The sequence below is a fragment of the Pseudovirgaria hyperparasitica genome, assembly GCF_010093815.1.
Source record: "Pseudovirgaria hyperparasitica strain CBS 121739 unplaced genomic scaffold EJ05scaffold_18, whole genome shotgun sequence".
Taxonomy (NCBI): domain Eukaryota; kingdom Fungi; phylum Ascomycota; class Dothideomycetes; order Acrospermales; family Acrospermaceae; genus Pseudovirgaria; species Pseudovirgaria hyperparasitica.
The window spans coordinates 28222-48898 of NW_022985566.1; the positions used below are offsets into that span (position 1 = coordinate 28222).

At 42.9% G+C, this 20677-nt stretch overlaps 2 protein-coding genes across 2 annotated transcripts; both read left to right on the top strand.

The window, feature by feature from the left end:
• The first annotated feature begins 8944 nt into the window (after window positions 1-8944).
• On the top strand, window positions 8945-13398 carry EJ05DRAFT_479865 (uncharacterized protein). Its single transcript, XM_033744757.1, has 16 exons — window positions 8945-9169; window positions 9497-9631; window positions 9684-10113; window positions 10185-10252; window positions 10428-10708; window positions 10756-10843; window positions 10896-10938; window positions 11062-11082; window positions 11137-11185; window positions 11249-11333; window positions 11389-11411; window positions 11480-11520; window positions 11574-11648; window positions 11952-11986; window positions 12132-12195; window positions 12535-13398. Exons 1-16 carry the CDS (start codon window positions 9066-9068, stop codon window positions 13048-13050), a joined length of 2058 nt encoding a protein of 685 aa, XP_033596290.1. The 5' UTR covers window positions 8945-9065; the 3' UTR covers window positions 13051-13398.
• Window positions 13399-14160: 762 nt separating this feature from the next.
• Window positions 14161-15587, top strand: EJ05DRAFT_156793 (uncharacterized protein). Its single transcript, XM_033739377.1, has 3 exons — window positions 14161-15312; window positions 15365-15438; window positions 15494-15587. The coding sequence occupies exons 1-3, from the start codon at window positions 14368-14370 to the stop codon at window positions 15579-15581; spliced, it is 1107 nt and encodes a 368-aa protein (XP_033596291.1). The 5' UTR covers window positions 14161-14367; the 3' UTR covers window positions 15582-15587.
• The last annotated feature ends 5090 nt before the right edge of the window (window positions 15588-20677 follow it).

Below are 20677 nucleotides of genomic sequence, written 5' to 3' on the forward strand. Positions count from 1 at the left end.
ATTTTATAGGAAAAGAAAGCGACCGGGTACTATTACACCTTATCTTTCGTATCTTTATATAGTTAACTAATAATTCTAGTAATTACGAATTCTAACGCGTTAGTTTCGATCTAAATATACTTCTTAGAATTAAAATATCTAAGAATCGGCGTGGTTATAAAGTAATTCTTTAATAATTAGAACGTATCTTACGCTTCCGGCGTTAACTATATCTCGACCGACTTAGCTTTACGCTATACTCGCCTATCTATAGGGATTTTACCGCCATTCTCTATAAGTTTATTAAGCGGCGCCGTAATTCGTAAGAAGTCTATAATAAATTTACGATAATAGTTCACGAAACCTATAAATGTTCTAATTTAATATATAGTAGTAGGTTCTAGCCATTCCATGATGGTCTTTACACGCTCTAGCTCTATTTTTAGGCCGCTATATATTATAATAAAGCTGAGAAACCTAACTTCTTATTAGTGAAACTTATATTTAGATAATTTTACGTAGAGTTTATACTACCTTAGACGATTTAGTACTAATTTCACGTGTTCTTTATAATTCTATATACTATCGGAGTAAATTAGTATATTATTAAGATAAACTACGCAAATCACGTTAAGTAATCCTATAAGTATAGTATTAATATATTCTTAAAACGCTTCTAGTGCATTTATTAGCCCGAATAGTATAATAGTATACTTAAAATAACTATATCTAGTCCGAAATACGGTTTTCTACTTATCTCCGCGATAAATTTAAAGCTAGTAATATATATCTCGTAAATCTAGCTTCGTAAAGTACTTTACCTTTATTAATTAGTCTAAAGATTTACTAACTAGCGGTAATAGATGACGATTCTTCTTAGTTACCGTATTTAGTATCTAATAGTCGACGTATAGATATAAACTTCCGTCTTTCTTCTTTACGAAGAGAATAGATACGCTAGCCGATAACATACTATAACGTATCTAGCCTCTTTCGAGATATTCTTTAATATATTTATAAAGAACTTCGAGTTCTAGTCTCGAAAGTAGGTAAAGTAGACTATAAGGGATGTCTACTCCCTCTTTAAGCTCGATCTTTAGCTTATATAGCCTATAATTAGGAAGAAGTAACGCATCTCCTACCGAAAACACATCTATATACTACGAATATACGTCGGGTAGCGTGTCTTCGCCCTAATTATTACTATCGTCCTTATCTTTATTAATAATTAATAAGGACGTAAGATAGATTAGTAACGATTAGGTCTACACGGCGAGGTTCTATACCTTCTTACTAATAGTTACGACTTACTAGTATAATTTACCACGGTATCATTAGAACGTTAATATCTCCTTCTAAAAATTAAGAATAGGATTTAGGCGTCTAAGCTAAGGTATCCCTAGAATTATATTCTATTAGCTAATATTAGCCACGATAAATTCATTAGACATCTACTATTTTATTATCTTCGAGTTATGAACTTCGTAATTTATTATAGCTTTATCTAAAGTTCTAACTTCATGTCTATTAACTACGATAGTTCGGCTAACTTTACTAAGATTATATAATAATCTATACTCCTTTATAAGAATTAACGAAATATAGTTATCTTCTATACTAGTATCTACGAGGGCCTATATAGTTTTATTACTATTTACTATAGGTAATAATACTTTTAGTAATATTAGGTCTTTACTCGCTAGAAGGCGCTACGGCTCCTTCTAAGTATATATAATTTAGCTAAGGACGCGGTTAGGTCTCGTGTACTAGCCTATTCTTTTTTCGGATTCTTATAGTTAGGCGAAATATATTCTATTTCTCTATACTTATAGTAACGAAGTATACTATAATCCTACTATTTTATAATAGGCGTTATATTTAAGTCTATACCTTATTCTTTTCCGTGTTAAGAAGCACCGCCTTAATTATTTTGGTATTCTCTTAACGCGTTTCTACCCCGATTTACGCTCTTCTAGCGCTAATCGCGGTAAGGTTACTCTTAATCGAACGTATTTAATCGACCTCGTTTCTAACCCGTATAGGGTTCGTCGGTTTTACCTAGAGAGCCGCGTTCCTTAAGGATACGGTAGTATTTATTAGCTTTCTCCTCTAATTCGTATAGATAGTTAAAACTTAATAATACTATTTCTAGTCTTTCGCGGATTAACGGAAGTAGTACTTCGTAAAACTAGAATATATAAATATTTTCCTATAGTATAGGGATATTATCCTATAGGTTTTAGAGGTATTATAGTAGTTAAGTAGGTGTCTAGTTCGGTCGTTATGCTACGCTTCTTAACTTAGATAGTACCTTTCTTTTACGTTCTCTATCCGTTCTAAGGGTGTTTAGTATAAATATAGCTAAATATTCCTAGGTTATCGTAGATAGTAACTATACTTCCTTCTATCTATCCTATTAATCGTAGAATTATAAGTCTAGATATTATTCTCCGAACGAAATGCGTTATACTTTAGTAGAAAAGAGTAGAGGGTTATTAAGGAAGTACTTTTCGTAGTCTCTCTTCTAGTCTTTCTACTCCTTTTAGTTCTTCTCTATAAATATAGTCGGGTCTTTAGATTTCAGTATACCTAGGGAAGGAGTAGAGTAAATCAGTAACAAAGCGGCCGGGTATATAGTAGATTATCATAACTCTAATAGTAGGTGAACTAATTCCGCCTAAATTAGTATAGAAAGTCGTCTATCTACTATCGTTCGGCGTAGTTCTTTAAGAGACTCCTTAAGTTCTCGTCTCTTTGCGAGGAGTTTCGCGCGTTCTACCTATTCTTTAAGGGTTTAAATCTCTCGAGCCTAATTCGCGACGTATTCCTAAAGTTTAGTAATGGTTTATTATAATACCTCGCGTGGCTCCGCCACGACTCGTTATCCGGCTTTATATTATTAGAAGTTACTCGGCGTATCTACTATTTCTTCGTCTAAAAGCTCCGTGATTCGGTCTAATATTTCTACTTCTCGGTTAGAAACGGCCGGGATTAATACCAATTATAGAGGATCCCTATTATTTAATATAGTATTACTTATCCCTATAGTGGATCGTATCGACCTTCTTGGTTCTAGTTAGACTATCTTAACTATAGTACTATATAGGGAGTAATTCGAATGTAAGAATAGGGTTATTAGATAGTAGTATAGTTAGATAGAATAATAGGGTATATTCTATTATAGAACGAATTACTACTAAACCCTTTCGGTAGAAATCTAAGAGTATATATATAAAGGGACGCCGATCTATCTAGCACGTAACTATTTACCGCCCTTCACGTCACCTCCTAACCCTGTTAGCTAAGGTACGTGTAGGTCGGGTCCTACCTAAGGCTAAGTCCTAATAGTAGCGGTAGATTTCTAAACGTCTATCGATTAACTTATCCGTAACTAAATAGTTAATACTCTAGAAGAACTAAGTCCTCTAGTAGTAATATAAGCTATTATTATAAGCGGCTAGTAAGAGTATAGAAAATATAAAATTACTAGTGTCCGGTATATAATAGAAAACTTTTAAGCTAAATAGTAAGATACGGAAGCGATAGAGTTATAGATACCTAGTTTAATCTATATATAGTTTCGTAACCGGTAAATAGAGCGTTCTTAAGCTCTAGAGAGTTAAGTTTATAGTAATACGACGAGTCTATTCTACTTATACCGTGTACTAGAAGGAGAATATTTTACTAGCCTATAATAAAGTAGTTAGTATAGGTAGTATAGTAAGGAGGAGGTCGCTTAAACTAGCGATTATTCTATTATTACTATATTAACTAAGATAGTCTAGTAAAGAGGACTTAGTATTCGAAGTATACGAACTAGTAGATACTAGCTTTTAGCTACTACTTTATTAAGATTATTAATAAGTTAAGTTATATTAGTTATAAAGTATACTATTTTCTATATATATATCCGGTTGGTTGTATTTATATAAACGACCGGTTCGCAACTACCTACATTAATTATACATGGTGTATACTACTACTATAGCTGTAATATTACTAGCCCTAATAAAAAGAAAGAATACTTATAAGATAATTCGCTTAAAGTCTTAATTCTATACTTACTTACTAAATAACCTTAACGAATATACTCTAAATACTTATTAGACTTTACGAATACCGCTCTATAGATTAAGCTATACTTCTTATAAAACGAGTAAGGGAAGAGTATCTCGTTACCCTTATAATTAATTAAGATAGATAAAGTAACTCTCTATTTCGCTAGATTAGACTTAGAAGACTTAACTAATTTTATAACCCTAGGTATAATAAAAGAAAAGGAAGAAGGGCTCCTTACTAAAGAAAGTTAGGATAACCCTCTACTTATAAGTAGCCGCGAAAGTACTTCGGGATGAAGTACCCTAGAAGAGGTATTATATAATAAATTACTAGCTAGAGCTATAGAAAGATACGTAGACTCTAGTATAAGTAGTATAAGGGATAGTATAATACGTAGAAGAGGGGCCTATAATATAATAGGTAGCCTTAGATAATAATCTAAGGCTAAGGTAGGCATCTATAGGGAGAGCTAATTATAGGTACTTAGAATAGGTATTCTAAGTAGTCTACTAGATAATTAGAAATAGAATATTAGTATTCTAAGTAACGTACTAAATACTTAGAATAAGTATTCTAATTAGCGGACCTTAGTAGAACTATATAGACCCTTTAGACCTAATCTCTAGAGATAGTTCTATAGTAATTAATTTAAACTTATACTAATATAATTACTACTTTACTCGCCTACTAGCTAGTTACTATTTATACTCTATTAATACTTACTATAAACCTACTTATACTCCTCTAAGCCTTCTAAGTACCTTTACCTTTAGAAAAGCTAGGATACTCTATATAATAGACTACTTTAGAGATAAGCCGTATCCTTAGTAGAAAAGGTTTATTATAATAGATCTAAGAGTTCCTTTATTTTTCTAAAGTAGCGCCCCTCTAAGCGTAAACCTACTATAGTCTATCTTAAGGAACGTCTTCTAATAAGGGTCCTAGTATACTATAACTAGGGCCTCTAAGAACTTCTTCTTTAGGGCCCGGAATAACTTTTCCTTATTATTTTTCTAGAAGAACGGGGTATTCTTACCGGTAAGTACTATAAGAGGTCTAGCTAGCTTAGAATAGTTTATAATAAATATCCGGTAGTAGTTATAGAACCTAAGAAACTATTATACTTCCTTCTAGGTATTTAGCTTCTACTAGTCCTTTACTACTTCTAGCTTCTCTAGATTAGGGCCTATACCTTTTCTATTAGTATATATAATAAATCTAAGGTACTTAATCTTTTTATAAGTAAACTTACTTTTCCTAGAGTCTAGATAGAGGCCTCTATTCTAGAGCTTCTAAAGGATAATATATACTTTACTAAAGTAGTCTTTCTTTAACCTATTTAAGTAGATAATTATATTATCTATATAGACTAAAGCGAAGTTATCTAGCTATTCTTATAGTAAGGAGTTAATATACTATTAGAAGGTTACTAGAGTCTCTAATAACCTAAATAGATATACTATCTATTTAAACGACCCTAGCCGAGTTCTAAATACTATCTTATATTTATAGCTAGGGGCTATATAGATCTAGTAGAAGGCGGTAATAACGTCTACCTTAGTTAACTATTTAGCGTCTATTAGATTTTAGAGGGTCTCTAGTATTAGTAGTAAGGGGTATTAGTCGGGCTTAGTAATAGTATTTAAGGCGTGGTAGTTATAATAGAACTAGAGTTCTCTACCGGGCTTTCTTATAAATAATATAGAAGCTACGGCTTCTAATATAGTATACTAAATTAGCTCTTTTACTAGGAGGTCTCTTAGAAGTTTTACTAGTATAAGGAGCTCGTCCTTTACTATACTAAATAGTTACCCCTATAGTAAGTCTATTAGTATTCTATTAGCTTTCTTATATATCTTAATTTTATAATTAATATCTAGTCGGTACGGCGTAAGTTTATCTACTTCCCTTTTAGAAAATAGTAGAGCTATATTCTAGAGTTATAGGGGTAGTATCTTCCGTATCTATTCTAGTAATAGCTCTTTCTTCTTCTCTAGCGCCTTATAGATATTCTCTATAGATACTACGTTTACTATAAGGGCCCCTTTAGAATTCTTATATTCTTTTATAGAGTCCGTTATAAGGAGGCGGGCTCTATACACTAACCAACTACACTAAAAGGACCGAATCTTAAAGCTACTGCTTCAAGGGTGGAGCACACTACTTATATATAACTACTACACACATGTATAATTAACTAGTAGGCACGTGCCTAATAATATCTCCCCTTTTTAAAGGCGCGTGCCCTTACGCGTCGTGGGCATCTACCTTATAAAAGATAAACTAAACTAGCTATAATAGGCCTAGTATACGCGCTAGCCATACTAGGCCTAGCATAAACCATGTACATATAATTAATATTCGCAATACCGCCTCTAGTACTAGACACGCTAACTTACCGTAGTAACGTTACTACTATATTATCCGTTATATATATAAAGTATATATAACGTAGCAAGCTAAACGGAATCATGCGAAATTTAATAATAGTTAACTAGACCGAGAGTTAAACCCGTGACCCCGTAGTAGCTTTAAGATTATATAAGGAGGCGGGCTCTATACACTAACTAACTACACTAAAAGGACCGAATCTTGAAGCTACTACTTTAAGGGTGGAGTACACTACTTATATATGACTACTACATACATGTATAATTAACTGGCAGGCACGTGCCTAACATCCGTCTACTCTTTAGTAGTCTCTAGCTTATAGTAGTTAAGACCTTCGTCTACCTATTACTTTACTTAGCTATAGTAGTACCGTTACTTATTAGACGCGGTCTATACCTTATTATACGCTTTCTAAGGGTTTCTAAGGATAAGCGGGAAGGCTAAGTTAGATACTATATAAGCGTAGATATCTTATCTATAATTATCTATCTCTATATAAAACACGATAACTCTATAAATTTCGGAGTCGTTTATAGTATCTATTACTCCCTTAATTATACGCTTTATATAATTTATATAGGGGAGTTCTAGACCTTCTATTAGATCTTCTTAAATTATAGTATAGTACTAGTAGCCTTTATTAATAAGTATAAAAGTTCTAATAGCTTTTTAGAGAACTATATCTATATCTATAAGGTTTCTATCTATTATACTTTAGAACTTAGTCTATCTATCTACTAGTACGTTCTCTATTTTCTACTCTTAACTTTAAGAGAGAGTTATATATTTTCTAAGTACTTATTACTAGAATCTATAAGATTATCTTTAATCTCTAATAGAGGTATAATTTTAACTTAATTAATCTTTATAATTCTTTTAGAGGTTAAGAAGGGGTTAGTATATAGGTAGTCTTTAATCTAGTATTCTAATACCCTATAACGGAAGTAGAGCCCTTCTTTCTAGTATCTATCTCTTTCTACTTAGTTAATCTACTTTACCTTCGGTATCTTCTCTATCTTATAGTAGGATCTAGATTCTTTCTTCTAGTCTCTACTTATATATATAGGGTCTATAATAGTATCTCTATTCTTATTCTATTTAGCTACGGTATAATACTTATATAACCTTATAGCTACCGTGCTTTTTATTATAGTAACTATATCCTTTTTCTACTTCTTATTAGCTGCCTTAAACTACTTAGTATCTTCTAAGTTTATTATCATTCTCTTAATCTCTTCTATAAAGCTATAGTAGTCTATAATCCTTAGCATAGAGACTATATATATATAAGCGGGATTTAAGAAGGTGTTTTAGAGATAGCTAATTTTTATACTATCTTTCTAGTTATCTCCGCTAGTACTTAGTAGAAGCCTATTAAATTTAAGTTAGTATTTATACTAAGGTTAGCCGTTTATATATTTAAGTAATAAAAGCTTTTCTAAGGTCTTAGCCTTCTTATTACTATCTATAAATATATATTTAAGTTATATAAAGAAGGCTTTAGGGTCCTTACCTTTTATAGAGTCTCTCCTTTTCTAGAAGTATTATATTTAGTTTCTCTTATATACTAGTAGAGTATTATAGACGGCGTCCTAGTAGTAATCTAGAGATAGCTTTAGCTTAAGCGCGGATTATACCTTATAGAAGCTATATAACTATAATAGATAGTCTTAGAAGGTAGCTACTTTACTATTCTATAAGAGCGGTTTCTAGTCCCTAGATTCTAATAGTTCCTAGTTAGTTTATAGGGTTAAGATTATCTTTTTAAGTAGAGACTTTAGTAGTTTATTTATAGTAGAGCTTAATTAATTCTAGAAGGCTTAGTTCCTTATAGTAAGAATCTCTTATTTAAGGGCTTACTAGTATTATAGTAGATTAAAGATTGCCTCTTTAGTACTTTATAACTCTATATTTAGACCTAGGTCTTAGCCCGGCTCGCCCCTAGCGTTACTCTATATATTATCTCTAAAGTCTATAGTAAAGTACTTAGAGAGTGAAATAGAATTAAACTTAATATTATAGAAATATAATATATATATAGATATAAGAGTATTTATAGAATATAGTAAGTTTAATAAGAGAGAAAGCCGGAGTCTACTTAGCTTCCTTAAGATATAGAATAGAGTATACTATTAAAAAGGGGCTTACTAAGCTTCGTTAAGTAAGGAGAGAGTAGTAGTATAGGCGTAGTATACTAGCGTTAAGTATACCTAGGGTCTACCCTTAACATATTCTTACGTCTAGCTAGGTATATACCTCTATATTTAAAGGCGCTCTAGATAGATATAGAGGAGGTATTAGAGGTCTATAGTACTATATATTAGTTATACTATCTCTTTAATACTATACTATATAGTTATAGATACTATATAAGCGTGGTATAGTAGTAATAGATAAAAATGTCGATTATACTAAATCGTGCGTGTTGGTGACAGGGCGAACATCGGGCGCCAAGCTTTCCCATGCAACTATGGATATACGGATTAGCTGAAACAGACGCGTTTTTCCCGATACACGCGAACCATGTCCAAGCCCATGTTACTTTCCACCACGACCATGACTCTCTTGACTTCAGCCCGAATCTTTGCTTGACCAAGATCTCTGGATACGCTACTCTTCCTCGTTTGTAAGCAACAATGTTCTCACGACCGACAACGCCCGCATGTCATGTAATGGACCCCGAACTCCTCGCTCTCGATGAGTCTATGTCTTTCGCAGAGCTGGTACGGAAATTGAGTTTGTAAGCACTTCATTACATACCCCCTGGATCGTACTATAACCGTTATGGCGCATTATAATGGCGTATGGCCTGTATCTTGGTCTTGATAGAATGAATACTCGTCGGGCATGTAAGAAAGCCGCACGCGACTTCTCGAATCAGACATAACCGTATAAATCGAGACTTGAACATATCGAGCGAATATACGTGTTAAGAGGATCTGTTCAGTCGTTTGGCGAATTGAATAACTCAGCATCCGCTACTTTTGTCATCTTACGTCCGGATACTACGACTTGCAAGCTCCAAGTCGCACACTAGCTAAGTATCTTGACACTGACCATCAACTAGTCTTTTCGTGGAAACTATTGGAGAACCGCAAACGTTCGACGAGCTTCGCACTTCCAATGCAGCCAAAAAACTTACTCCTCTGATCACATACCTTATCGATCATACACATGGCGAGTCGATCGTTGCGGCGCTACTGTATGTTTTGTGATACCACCCCGAAATAATGTTGACCTGACAACCACTTAAGCGCACTCAAAGGTCATTTTGAATCGCTTGAATTCGAAGATGAAGATGGGGTCAATGAATCACGAGGCTACGCTTGTGAATTTGTAGCCTGGAAATTCGTGACTGGCTTGTCGGAGCATGACGCTATTGACCACCTATGTTACGAAGTGTCACCGGAGAGCAGCACTTCGGACTTCTACGAAGCGAGTCCATCTGCCCAGCGAGGACTAAGACTCGGACTAGAGAATCAGCCCTTGCTGTCCCGGACCAGCTCCCATAGCCGTTCCCAATATGGGACCAACAATGTTCTTGGTGAATCATCGTCATTCAAAGACGAAGATTTTCTGTCTCAATTCTATACACTCAATGCCCTCGAGGTCGCCGCTCTAGTTGGTGCGAAGAAATTTCTTAAGCAGCGTGCAGTGCAGAAAATTATCACCGGTATCTGGAAGGTAGGATCCTTTGTGAGACAGTTCAAAATCTGTCTTCGTATATTGATATTTGAATGCTCACCACCAGAAAGGGCGATATTGTCTTCTGGGAAAAATTAAGCCTGCATGCCACGAAAAAGGCTAAGACGTACAACAAACGGTATACCTCACATATTTTCATTCTACCGTAATGTCATTTTTACTAGACAAACCCATTGATTGTGATATGAATGGCTGAGAGATTATAAGCATGGGGTGTTGCTCTTACTACCTTGTGATTGCGAGGAGACCGAGTGACTCACCTTCAACTCTGGTAGTATACTGACATTGGATAGGACCGCTGATCTCTTCTGTCGTCTCAGAGTACCTCGATACCTGAAAGCTTTTGAGGTTTTGTTCTTCGCGTCGTTTCTTGCCTTGTACTACACAGTCCTGGCACAGAAAGCCGTCGATCATGTCACTGTTGCTGAGATATTCTTATATATCTGGATCGCGGGATTCGCATACGACGAGTTCGGGGAATTGCAGGACGCAGGGTTCTCGTTTTATTTACAGGACATCTGGGCTGCTATCGACGTCTTGATCGTCGTTGATGGCTTCATATTTCTGGTTCTGCGTTAGTATACGATATCACCGGTCTCGAACAAGCTGACATGTGTGAAGGAATTGTTGGACTTCGGATGAACTCACCCGAAATTATCGACACTGCCTTTGATGTTCTTGCTCTGGAGGCACTGTTTCTATTTCCAAGGTCAGTAAATTTTTGGTCGCCATAGCCAAAGGTTCGCTAAAGATGATCGAAGGATATGCTCACTTCTCAGCTTACATCCGTATTTTGGTACACTGGTAATGAGGCATCCTATTTTGCACCCCCTCAATCTTTGGTCTTGCAGCCCTATGGGCCCCCACCCCCCCCTTTCCTTCAGTGGCGTCGAGGATTGACTCAGGAGAAAGGCTAACCATGTCCAGATACCGTGTCTGAAGGAGATGGTAACAGCTCCAGGCATCAATGATTGTTCACCGAGTATTGACTGGATATGACAGACCAAAGACTTCGTCAAGTTTCTCAGTGTCGTCATTATACTCTACCTAGGTGCGGCCTCACCGACTCGTCACAGCTGTGCATAGGCAGCAACAACAGCTAAGTGGGTTCCAGGTTTCCTCACCGCATTTACGATGCTAGCTAGAGGAGTGTTCACTACGAAGGAGATGTCATGGATCTTGATCAAAGTGTTCTTTGGGTGAGTGAGGCAGTGCTGACAAGCTGGGGACTGGCTAATCCATGCGGATGGATAGATCCAGCTACCTTGGATTTGACGGTGAGTACCTGGAATGGCTCTGGAGCCAGGACAATGCCCGGGTGGCTGATGTTAATTTGGGTTTGTAGTGGCACCGCAAATCTCGAAGCAGCTAGGGCCTGCCATCATGGTAAGGACACGGGTTATGCGCATTGAGATTGGGTCTGCTGATCAGATCTGCAGCTCATATTTGTGATATTGACCAACATACTACTGATCACGTCGTTGATTTCGCTGTTGTCTAACAGCCTTACGAAGGTGAGCGAACATTGGGCCGGTCTCCCCTTGTCCTTGTCCATGCCTATGCCCATGCGTAGGACCGTCCCCCTCCTCATGTCCGTCGATGCATTCCCACATCGCAAGACAGTTGTCCTCAAATTTGCGCGATTAAAGCGCTTGTCGGAGATCAATGGCATCGGTCTGGCAGTCAAATGGGGAATTATACGAAGTGAAGTCGAGGAGGCGGAGGTGCATAACGCTAGTAGATATGTCGAGCTTGGCAAGAACGATTGGCTACGGATGTCCATTTTGACATGCGCTAATATCGACCCTTTGCTTTAGATCATGACCCACGCTAGGGAGGAATTTCTGTTTGGGTACGTTCACTCACTACCTACTACAATTACTGCATACTGCAACCAGTCCCTCTTGACCATCATCTTCCTTGCGCCATCGTCGACGGCCAAGCATCAGGCGAAGACCGGTGCATATCGGTGCTGACCGCATATCTCTCTCTTCTAGATACTCGGTCTACGTCCTCGAGGCATCTACGTCGAACCGACTGACGTACTATCTGCCACCCGTGGTGAGTCTCCAATCTATTTTGGACAACGTTTCGGGAAGCGCTCAGGCTTTGTTTGCTCGCGCATGTGCATTCTTCCGCTCAAACATGTTCCTGCGCCTCTTCGATCTGGCCTGCTAGTCATAGCTCTACCTTTTCACCTTTTCCCATGATTGCCTGCCCCGTGTGGAGCCCTTGCACGCTTTTGGCTGTTATGAGCTTCTCTGTGGGCCTCTCGTGGGGTTATGGCTTAGCTGCGGGATGCAACTCTGTTGGCGAAGCATATCGGCATATTTGATTGGTTGCCCTTTAGGGCTGAAATGGTTTCCAGCCTTGAACTTTGACGACTGACTAGGATGGCAGAACCTCATTCCACTCATCTTCCGACCACTTCGACTGCTTGCATCGGCAGAGCAGTCACGGAGTGCGCGCATCGTGTTGTTGCGCCTGACGCATTTTCCACATGTCGCAGCAATTTGGGTTTTTGAGAACGGCTACGACTACCTGCAAAGTCGTTCGGCTGGAAGTTCGTCTTGGAGATCTCTGGGAGCACCAACGGCAAGTCCAAACCTGAAACGTGGCGTGCTCAGACCTTCGCCTATTTCTCCACGGCCGTTGGCGACATCCTCGAGCCTCTACGCCTCGATAGACGGGAGTCTGCCCGGCCCCTTCCCAGCGGCCACAGGCCAGAGAGCCCCGGCGCCAGCGAAAGAAGAAGACGACGATACGAGATTATTGGTTCTTGAGCTTGGAAAACAGGTGGAGCAGCTCACTGCCATGGTTGCACAAGTTCAAAGTGACCTGCAAGTCAAGCGAACAGACGTGGGGCAGCCCAAGCAGCAAAGGAGCGCCTCAAGCGGACCAGCAGACGAGCCGTAGCGGAGCGGCCGCCGGGAGGATTCAGTCTGCTTCATCTAACATTGCTCATCATTGTCAAGGGCTAGATTCGATCGACTGACCAGAAACGGGACATTTATGGCGGCCAATCGCTGCGATATATCTCGACCGGGTCATGTATTGACAAAGGGGGGAGACACGGCAGAGGAGGCGATGTGATTTGGTACCAAAGGGACGAAGCAGGGCTGAAGCTGGTGTGACAAGGAGCGGCAGAGATTAATTTGGTGGATGTGAAATGCAAGCAAATTAAGCCGATTCACACGACGAGAATGCACGCGCGGGTATTTTGAGAGTGATTGGGGCGGACCCAAACGCTGTCGACACGCAGGCCGGCTGTGAGTGGCTGCATCGCGGACTAGCGGGCGCGCGTAAAAGTGCGATGCGATGGCAACTGGCGGCCTTTTTCGCGGAACCATTGCTGCGGGCCGCGCCATGATACGCGGAGCTCGGCACTGACAGACGAGCTCCTCACGCCAGTCTAGCCCAATCTGGCGCGCGGTGCTGGCTGACTGTCGACTACGGGACCCCCGACTCTCCATCCCAGCACCAGTTGTCCCCGTCAAAAGGTGGCGAAGACGTACCGAAGGGGAGAGAGAGAAGAGGGGGGGGGGGGAGGGGGGTCCTGGTCGAGCTGTGGGACTACAGAGCTGTGTTTGCCTGATCCTATCCTTTTTCGCTTCCGACCGCATGTTGCCCAATTGTATCAGAGCTGCCCTGGGCATAATGGGTTATTCTCCGCAAAACTCTGCTAACACTCACAGTGATGCCCTTGCTGCTCGTTGCGCATTCCCCCCACCCCTCGCGTCTCAACACACTTCTCTGTCCTGGTACCGTCGTTCTCTCCGCGAGCTAAGACGCCCTTTCACAAGGCAGCAAAGCCTCTGACCGTTATGCTCCAAACAGGGCTATTAGCGCACAGCCGCCGAGCGTCAGGGATGTTTTTAACGTGGACACAGTACCCTCCCCCTCTCTGTCGGTAAATTCTGCCTTGTATGTCCTGACAATCGTTGTTTCCAAGACCGTCTCTGCTGTCTGTTCACCGCCCTTGCCCTAAACAAGCTCATTACCCTTATTTCTGATCACCGCTAGGCCGCTGTGCTGCAAGAGATTTATAGGGCTTGATTCACTCCACATCTCGTCTTGTTTGTGCGAACCTCACACCTCGACACTCATATAGCTCACCCCCACGGACTATCAACACTATAGCTATATACCTCCACCTTTATTCTCCGTCTTGACTTTACGCTGCCTACCTTCTCATCACCCTCTAATACCTCTCCCGACAGTACCATCATCACAATGGATACACTACACCAACCTCAAGCAATGCTCTCGTATGAGCGCGGGAACATGGAGCCAAGGTCAAGCACACACAATCCGGCGTACCCATCACCGTCCACGAATTCCGACTCTGGGTCATTCGCATACGCATCGTCTGATGGCATGGGCGCCATGTATTCATACTCACACCCGCTATCCGCATGCTCCTCATCGACGTCTCACTCGGCAATGGTCTCTCCAATGCCGTCCGAAGCTTGGTCGGCAAGCATGACAACCTCGACGATAATGCCGGGCACGATTGCTGAGTGCTGGCCAGCGCAGTATGACCATGTGCCGGCACCGCAGTCTCCAGTCCCATGGTCGTCCAATACATTCTCGCCATTTGGAACACCCAACATCATGGAGGGTAGACACATGGTTAATCATCGGCTGGCTTCCCCACAGAGATCCTCCACCTCGTCACACGACGAAATGATGCGCTCGCGATCTGGATCTGAGATTCTTATGCACACTCCAATCAAAGCAGAGAACGAATGGGTGTCTCATGATGATATCATGTACCACAACGGCATGACGATATCTCCGAGGACTCTGCAGACTGTCGATGCGTATAATCATGGCTATCCTCCAATGCACCCACTACTCTGCCACGAAGGTGGTCTCGGAATTAGGACTCCTGTCTCTACCCTTTCCACCGATGACAAAGATAGCAAGAAGTCGGAACGTCGTGGATCCAGCGGCTGTAGCACAACTCGTCGTAGGAAAGGTGGTCGCACCAAGTCATTGACAGAAAATGCGACTTTTAGATGCGAAATCTGCGGCAAAGTCTTCCAACGAGAGTACAACCGCAAAGCCCACATGCAGACTCACAATCCATCGAGAGCCCGTCCTCAGGCTTGCGAATATCCCAACTGCGATAAGAGCTTTGTCAGGAGGACGGATCTGATGCGCCACCAGGAGAGTGTGAGTCTCAGTACTGCTCCGTTTAGGGGACGGTGAATCTAACAAGTGACAGGTTCACATCAAGAACCGGCCCTTCGAGTGCACTGCCTGTGACGCTCGATTCTCTCGCAAAGACACTCTTCAAAGGTGCGTGATTACATGAAAGACACAGGAATGAAAGCCAGGACTGATAAATATTCAGACACGTCGAGGATGGATGTCCACGCCGATTCGATGTCAAGAGGCACGCTGCTATGAATGAGGCTCGATCAAGAGGCGCACTCTATTGATGGAGGATACTTCAGTACACTGGGCGGCTTTTGATGAGCCACTCGGGCTCGGACGTGTATGAGATGCATATGGCGGGTCTTGTCACTTTTTTTGGCACTTCAATGGGCGGCTCTGTGCTTTCGATGTTTGATACCTGCAGAAATGTTTTGAGTATTGGTGTGTTGTAAGGCGTTATGGCGACTAGTCTAGATCCGAGTGGACGCTTGTACTGCAGCTTGAGCCAATTGTTTATTTGGCGCAAGGCAAGCGTGGAATGGCATGCATTTTGCGTTTTGCATTTCGCAGTAGCAGGTGGCCCTGGTGCACTGGCAGCCTTAGGGCTGCAGCATTGTGTCTTTAGCGTTTGTTGGTATGGGTGACCATACATCGAATAGCAGCGATTCGACTGCACTTGGAAGCAAGAATATCCGCGAAATATAGAGAGCTGGGGTATGAGTGGTCAAGTTCGCAGAAAGCGGGTACAATAGTGTGAAGTCTGTCATCATCATACATCTACCAAGGCTTCACAGCCATCGGCCGGGGAGAAGGATCGGTTCCACTCTAAACCTCGCTCACAAGACATCTTATCCCTCTCAGAAAGACATGCGCATAACTCAGCCCAGAATGCATCGGCCACAAAGCATTCCAGCTATGTTGGACGTACACAAGACGTGGGTGGACGGCTGTTCTTGTCATGTCTCGTATTCTGTCTAGCGTGCGAGCTACTGGTCCAGGCCGCAAACGAGAAACGAGAATGGGAACCAGAGCCCAGACAGAGCAGGATCCACTATGACTACCAGTACCAGCGGATGCGGAACCAAGAACTGCCACTCACTACATTTTATCATGATCATCATTCAAACACATCAGGCCACAGGGCAAAGAACTGGCCCGCCGCGGCAGGGTAGAAGGAGGCCGCCAGTGATTTGCATACAGGCAAAATGGAAGAAAAAAGATGGAGGCCAGGCCAGGCCACGCCAGGCCAGCAGCGCAGCATAGAATAGGATAGCGATGGGGAAATGATGGGCGATTGAGTAGCAAGTCAAAAGCCGGTGCAGGGTACAGGAGAGCATTGCCAGCCCTGTGAGTAGGTAGGGACCAGAAGTCACAGTGATGGGCATCTGCAGCCACGGGGCTCCCAGTCGGTTCAGCGGGCATGCACGGAGGATGCAAGAGGTGTGAGAAGGGGATAATAGTGCCGAGACAAACATGAGGATACACAGACTATAGTTGAGCCAAGGACGTGTTTGAGAGAGGGCACGACGATGATGCATTTGTATCAAAGAAGAACGAGATGATATACGTTTGATTATGTTTGTTGTGGTGTTTCTGACTCTTGAGAGTCCTGAGGACCTCCAAGATAGCGGGTAGGGGTTTGCGGTACATCTGAGAACATCCCTGACGACGGTCTGGGCATCTCTGGGCACGGCACGCTCCTGGCACCCGGGGCCGACACCCGATCCCGGTTGCCTGAAGAGGATAGTCCAACAGCCCCAGCCAAGCTTTTCAAGGCTGTACACGTGACTATGTCAATACCGCTCACGTCTATAATGGTGGAGTCGATGTCGGATGCATACACAATCGCTCTATTGTACAGACTGACAGACTATACAGGTGCATCAGACTGATGCGCATGTCGATGTCGATGTCGATGTCGATGTCCATACCCATCTGCCAAGCCGCGAACTGATGAGGGATAATTGTCTCGGTATCGACACAGGGCTGACCTCGATGTCGATGCTGCCACTGAACGGCATGCGCGATTATGATCACAGCTATGGCTATGACGACGGCTATTGATATGATCAGACTGGAGATCATGGTCAGGGCAGATGGTTTCATGGTTCCATCCATTCCACAACACAGCTGCCGACTCCTGAGATGAGGTGTGACATGCATTGGAAGTAAGGTAGATCCTCGAGAATGCTGAGCATCAAGGCAGTCAGTCAGTCCTGACCCTGGCAGCAGTAGTCGGTTGACATACAGTGTACTAGACTGCAAGCGGTCACAGCGCTGCCTGTGTTTTCTGGCATGAAGCCCCGCCCGCTCCTCTCTGCAACTTTATCTTCAGCATTCACTTTCGCGGCTCTACAGCGTCCCCACATTCCCGGAGCACCGACCTGCGGCTGACCTGCGCGTTAGACGCTGTTTGCGCTCGGACCACCAGCATCCTGCACCCGGTACCCTCCTCGGCTCCTCCATCATCTCGCGTCTCGTTCGTCTCTTCGCTTTCTTTTCCTTCTCCAACCCTGCTCCCATCGACGCCAATGCCATCTCTGAAGCCCGTCCATTTACCAAAGTCCACTAGTCTATTCTATTCTGCACTTGTTCGTCAGATGGACAACTCATCAGCTGTCTCTCACCTTCCGCGCACGCGACTGAAAGGACCCATGAGCTTTCTGGCTCAGTCTTGAACTACTGCAACGATTCACCAGGATGTGTTGTTGCAGCCGCAAGTGAGAAGAAACACGAGTCCAGGATCATCCAAGGACCAAAATCTCTCGTCGCTCATTGTGTACGGATCATTGCAAGCATCACAAGCCTGCAGTAGGAACCGAAGCGAAACGGACACGGACGACAGCAATATCATCATTTCGGACAATCAGCAAACATTGATCAGAGCCTCCCCACGTCTGTTCTGTGCTCACTGATACGTTCATATGTGACTTGTAGGGCTGTTCGAAGCGCCGGCTGGGTCAGGTATATCCTTCCTGCAGGTCCTGTCACTCGGTCTTTCACGGTGCTTCGCTGGCTTGGCATGGGCCCGATAGGCTGGCTCAGCATACGTCTGTCTCTTTGCCCAGCCAAGTGTCATGATGGACTGAATTTGTCCGTCGCCTTCCTCTTTGGAGGCTGAAGCTTTTCCTTGACTGGCCGGTCCTTGCTTGTGACCATCCTTCATCTTCTCGCATGACATAGTCCGCTGTTGGTGTGCCAGCACTTTATCGACTATGCGCTGCCAGTGTCTAGGTATAGGCAAGGCTCGGGGGATGCGGAGCTTTTCAGACTTGAATTCCTTAGCTCCATCTGCATGAAAGCAATATCTATTGCATCAACTGGTCCTGGCTTTCTGATGCACCCGCTATATCCCCACAAGCTTTGATGGTTGCATTCCAAAACCCCTTTGGACCAGCATCATCACCTCATTTCTCAATCTACTGCCTTGCGTGCTTCGCGCCAGCATTTGTCTACGATCCGTCGACAATCTCTCTTCTTGCTATCATACATACATACATTGGTCAGAGTCGATGTAATCACTCAAGCACCAGTGCATAGCCTAATCCCACACAGCTGAGCTGTCACTGCTCAACGGGGCATCAATCTGCTGCTGAAACAGACAGAGTCCTGCATGTTAAAGTATCCTGCATCGCTCCTAATTTGTCGCTATATCCACACAACATAAGTCTATCCAGCCTATCATGCTGCGGCGCTACATGCCTGCGACTTCGGTTAGGCCCGACCCCGTCCTCAGAGGAAGAATCCCGGACGACAAGCTGCCCTCGATCCCGACAGTGTCTCTGGGACGATTGTGACAACTCTGCCGTCCTCGAGCTTAAGCAAAAGAGAGCTCACGATGTTGCTGCTTGATCGGGCCATGAGTCAGCCCACTGTATGTAAGTTCAAGCACGACACAAAGTCCAAAGTGGAACAGTGTTAAAGCGATGAGCACATGACTTGCACTTGCTGCGGATACAGTGATGAGAGAATTTTCGTGTCAACGGTCCACTGGCCGAACATGGTACGCTATCTGTCAATGTCGCTGCTGGGCCCGGGCAGACGAATAGGACAGCCCCTGAAGCGCCACCAACGAGCAGCGGTAGTAATAGTAGATCGTGGCGCGGACAGATCATGGTTCGCACTACTTTTGACTTGCGCCCTGCACTGCACAAGCATTTGTTTGTTTGCTCTTTGGATGATACAGGCAAGATGAAATCAAATTTGCCTTTGCGGGCCTTCGTCAAACCCAAAGATTGATCTCGAGAACGCATCTGATTGCCAAGAATGCGAGTCGGCTGGCCTTGTCGTAGGCTTGTCACAGAGTGAGCCGCGGAGAGCATGGAGTAGATGTCAACATCAAATTACCGGCTACCTGGAAGAGTTCGTTGCTATCTAATGCGTGCTGTGCATCTATCTGCCCGACAGCCTGGCAAAGGTGTCATGCTGGGGTCACTTTGAGTCGTGACAAGATTAGGCCGCGTGTAGTGACGGCAGCGGGCTGGGCAGGTAATGTTGCGCGTACTGGTGCGTCAGACCTTGGCTCTACAATGCTTCTACATCGCCCAGCACATGAGACTGGTCACAACGCGCGAGTAATAATGATGCACATCGCTTCTGAGTCGCAAGACGGACGCTGGTGATGAGAGTGTGATTGGCGTTAATTGACGGGGCAAGGAGTGAAGGCAAGCATTCCTTGCTACGAGATCCTTAAGACGCAGTGGAGATTGCACAGATTTGAATTTGGAGCAAGCTCGTTGAGCAAAATAATAGCAGATTACCGCGGGTCCGTCTCCTCAACGCGTAGATATCGGCGGGTAGCAGCGCCAGCAGTCACAGGACAGGCATATGCTGCTCTGGTTTCCCAGGGTATAGCCGAATCTCAAATACTTCCCGCACGTATATTTCGCTTGCGGGAAGCCAAAGGCAAAGCTAGTAGACCGGGTAGCCGCGCGCTCAACCGACTATTTCGCTTCCAGACAGCTACTATGATCACACCATATACGCGATAGATGACCGGTCTAGATAAGGAGGAAGAAGATGGTGTATACAGACTCCCGGGTCAGGCCAAACATGGCGGCTCAAACGTTGACATAAAACAAGCCCGAGCGTTGTCTTCGGAACGGTGGTAAAAGAGTAAATGTGGGCCGCCGTTGGAGCTAATGTCGTTCGCAGATACGAAAAGTCTTTTGAATTTGGACTAATGGTCGTGGATGGTGACTGTCGGAATTAGCCAGCTGGTGAGCATCAAATCATGGGATGATCAGATGATGAGCAGCTATTCGCGTCGCGGGACTTTTGATCAACCAGTGGAGGAGGAGAAGTGTGAACCCTGAGTTTGAGTGATCCAAATCGAGAGATTCGACACAGCCCGAGCAAGATATGTGGTACAGCATATTAC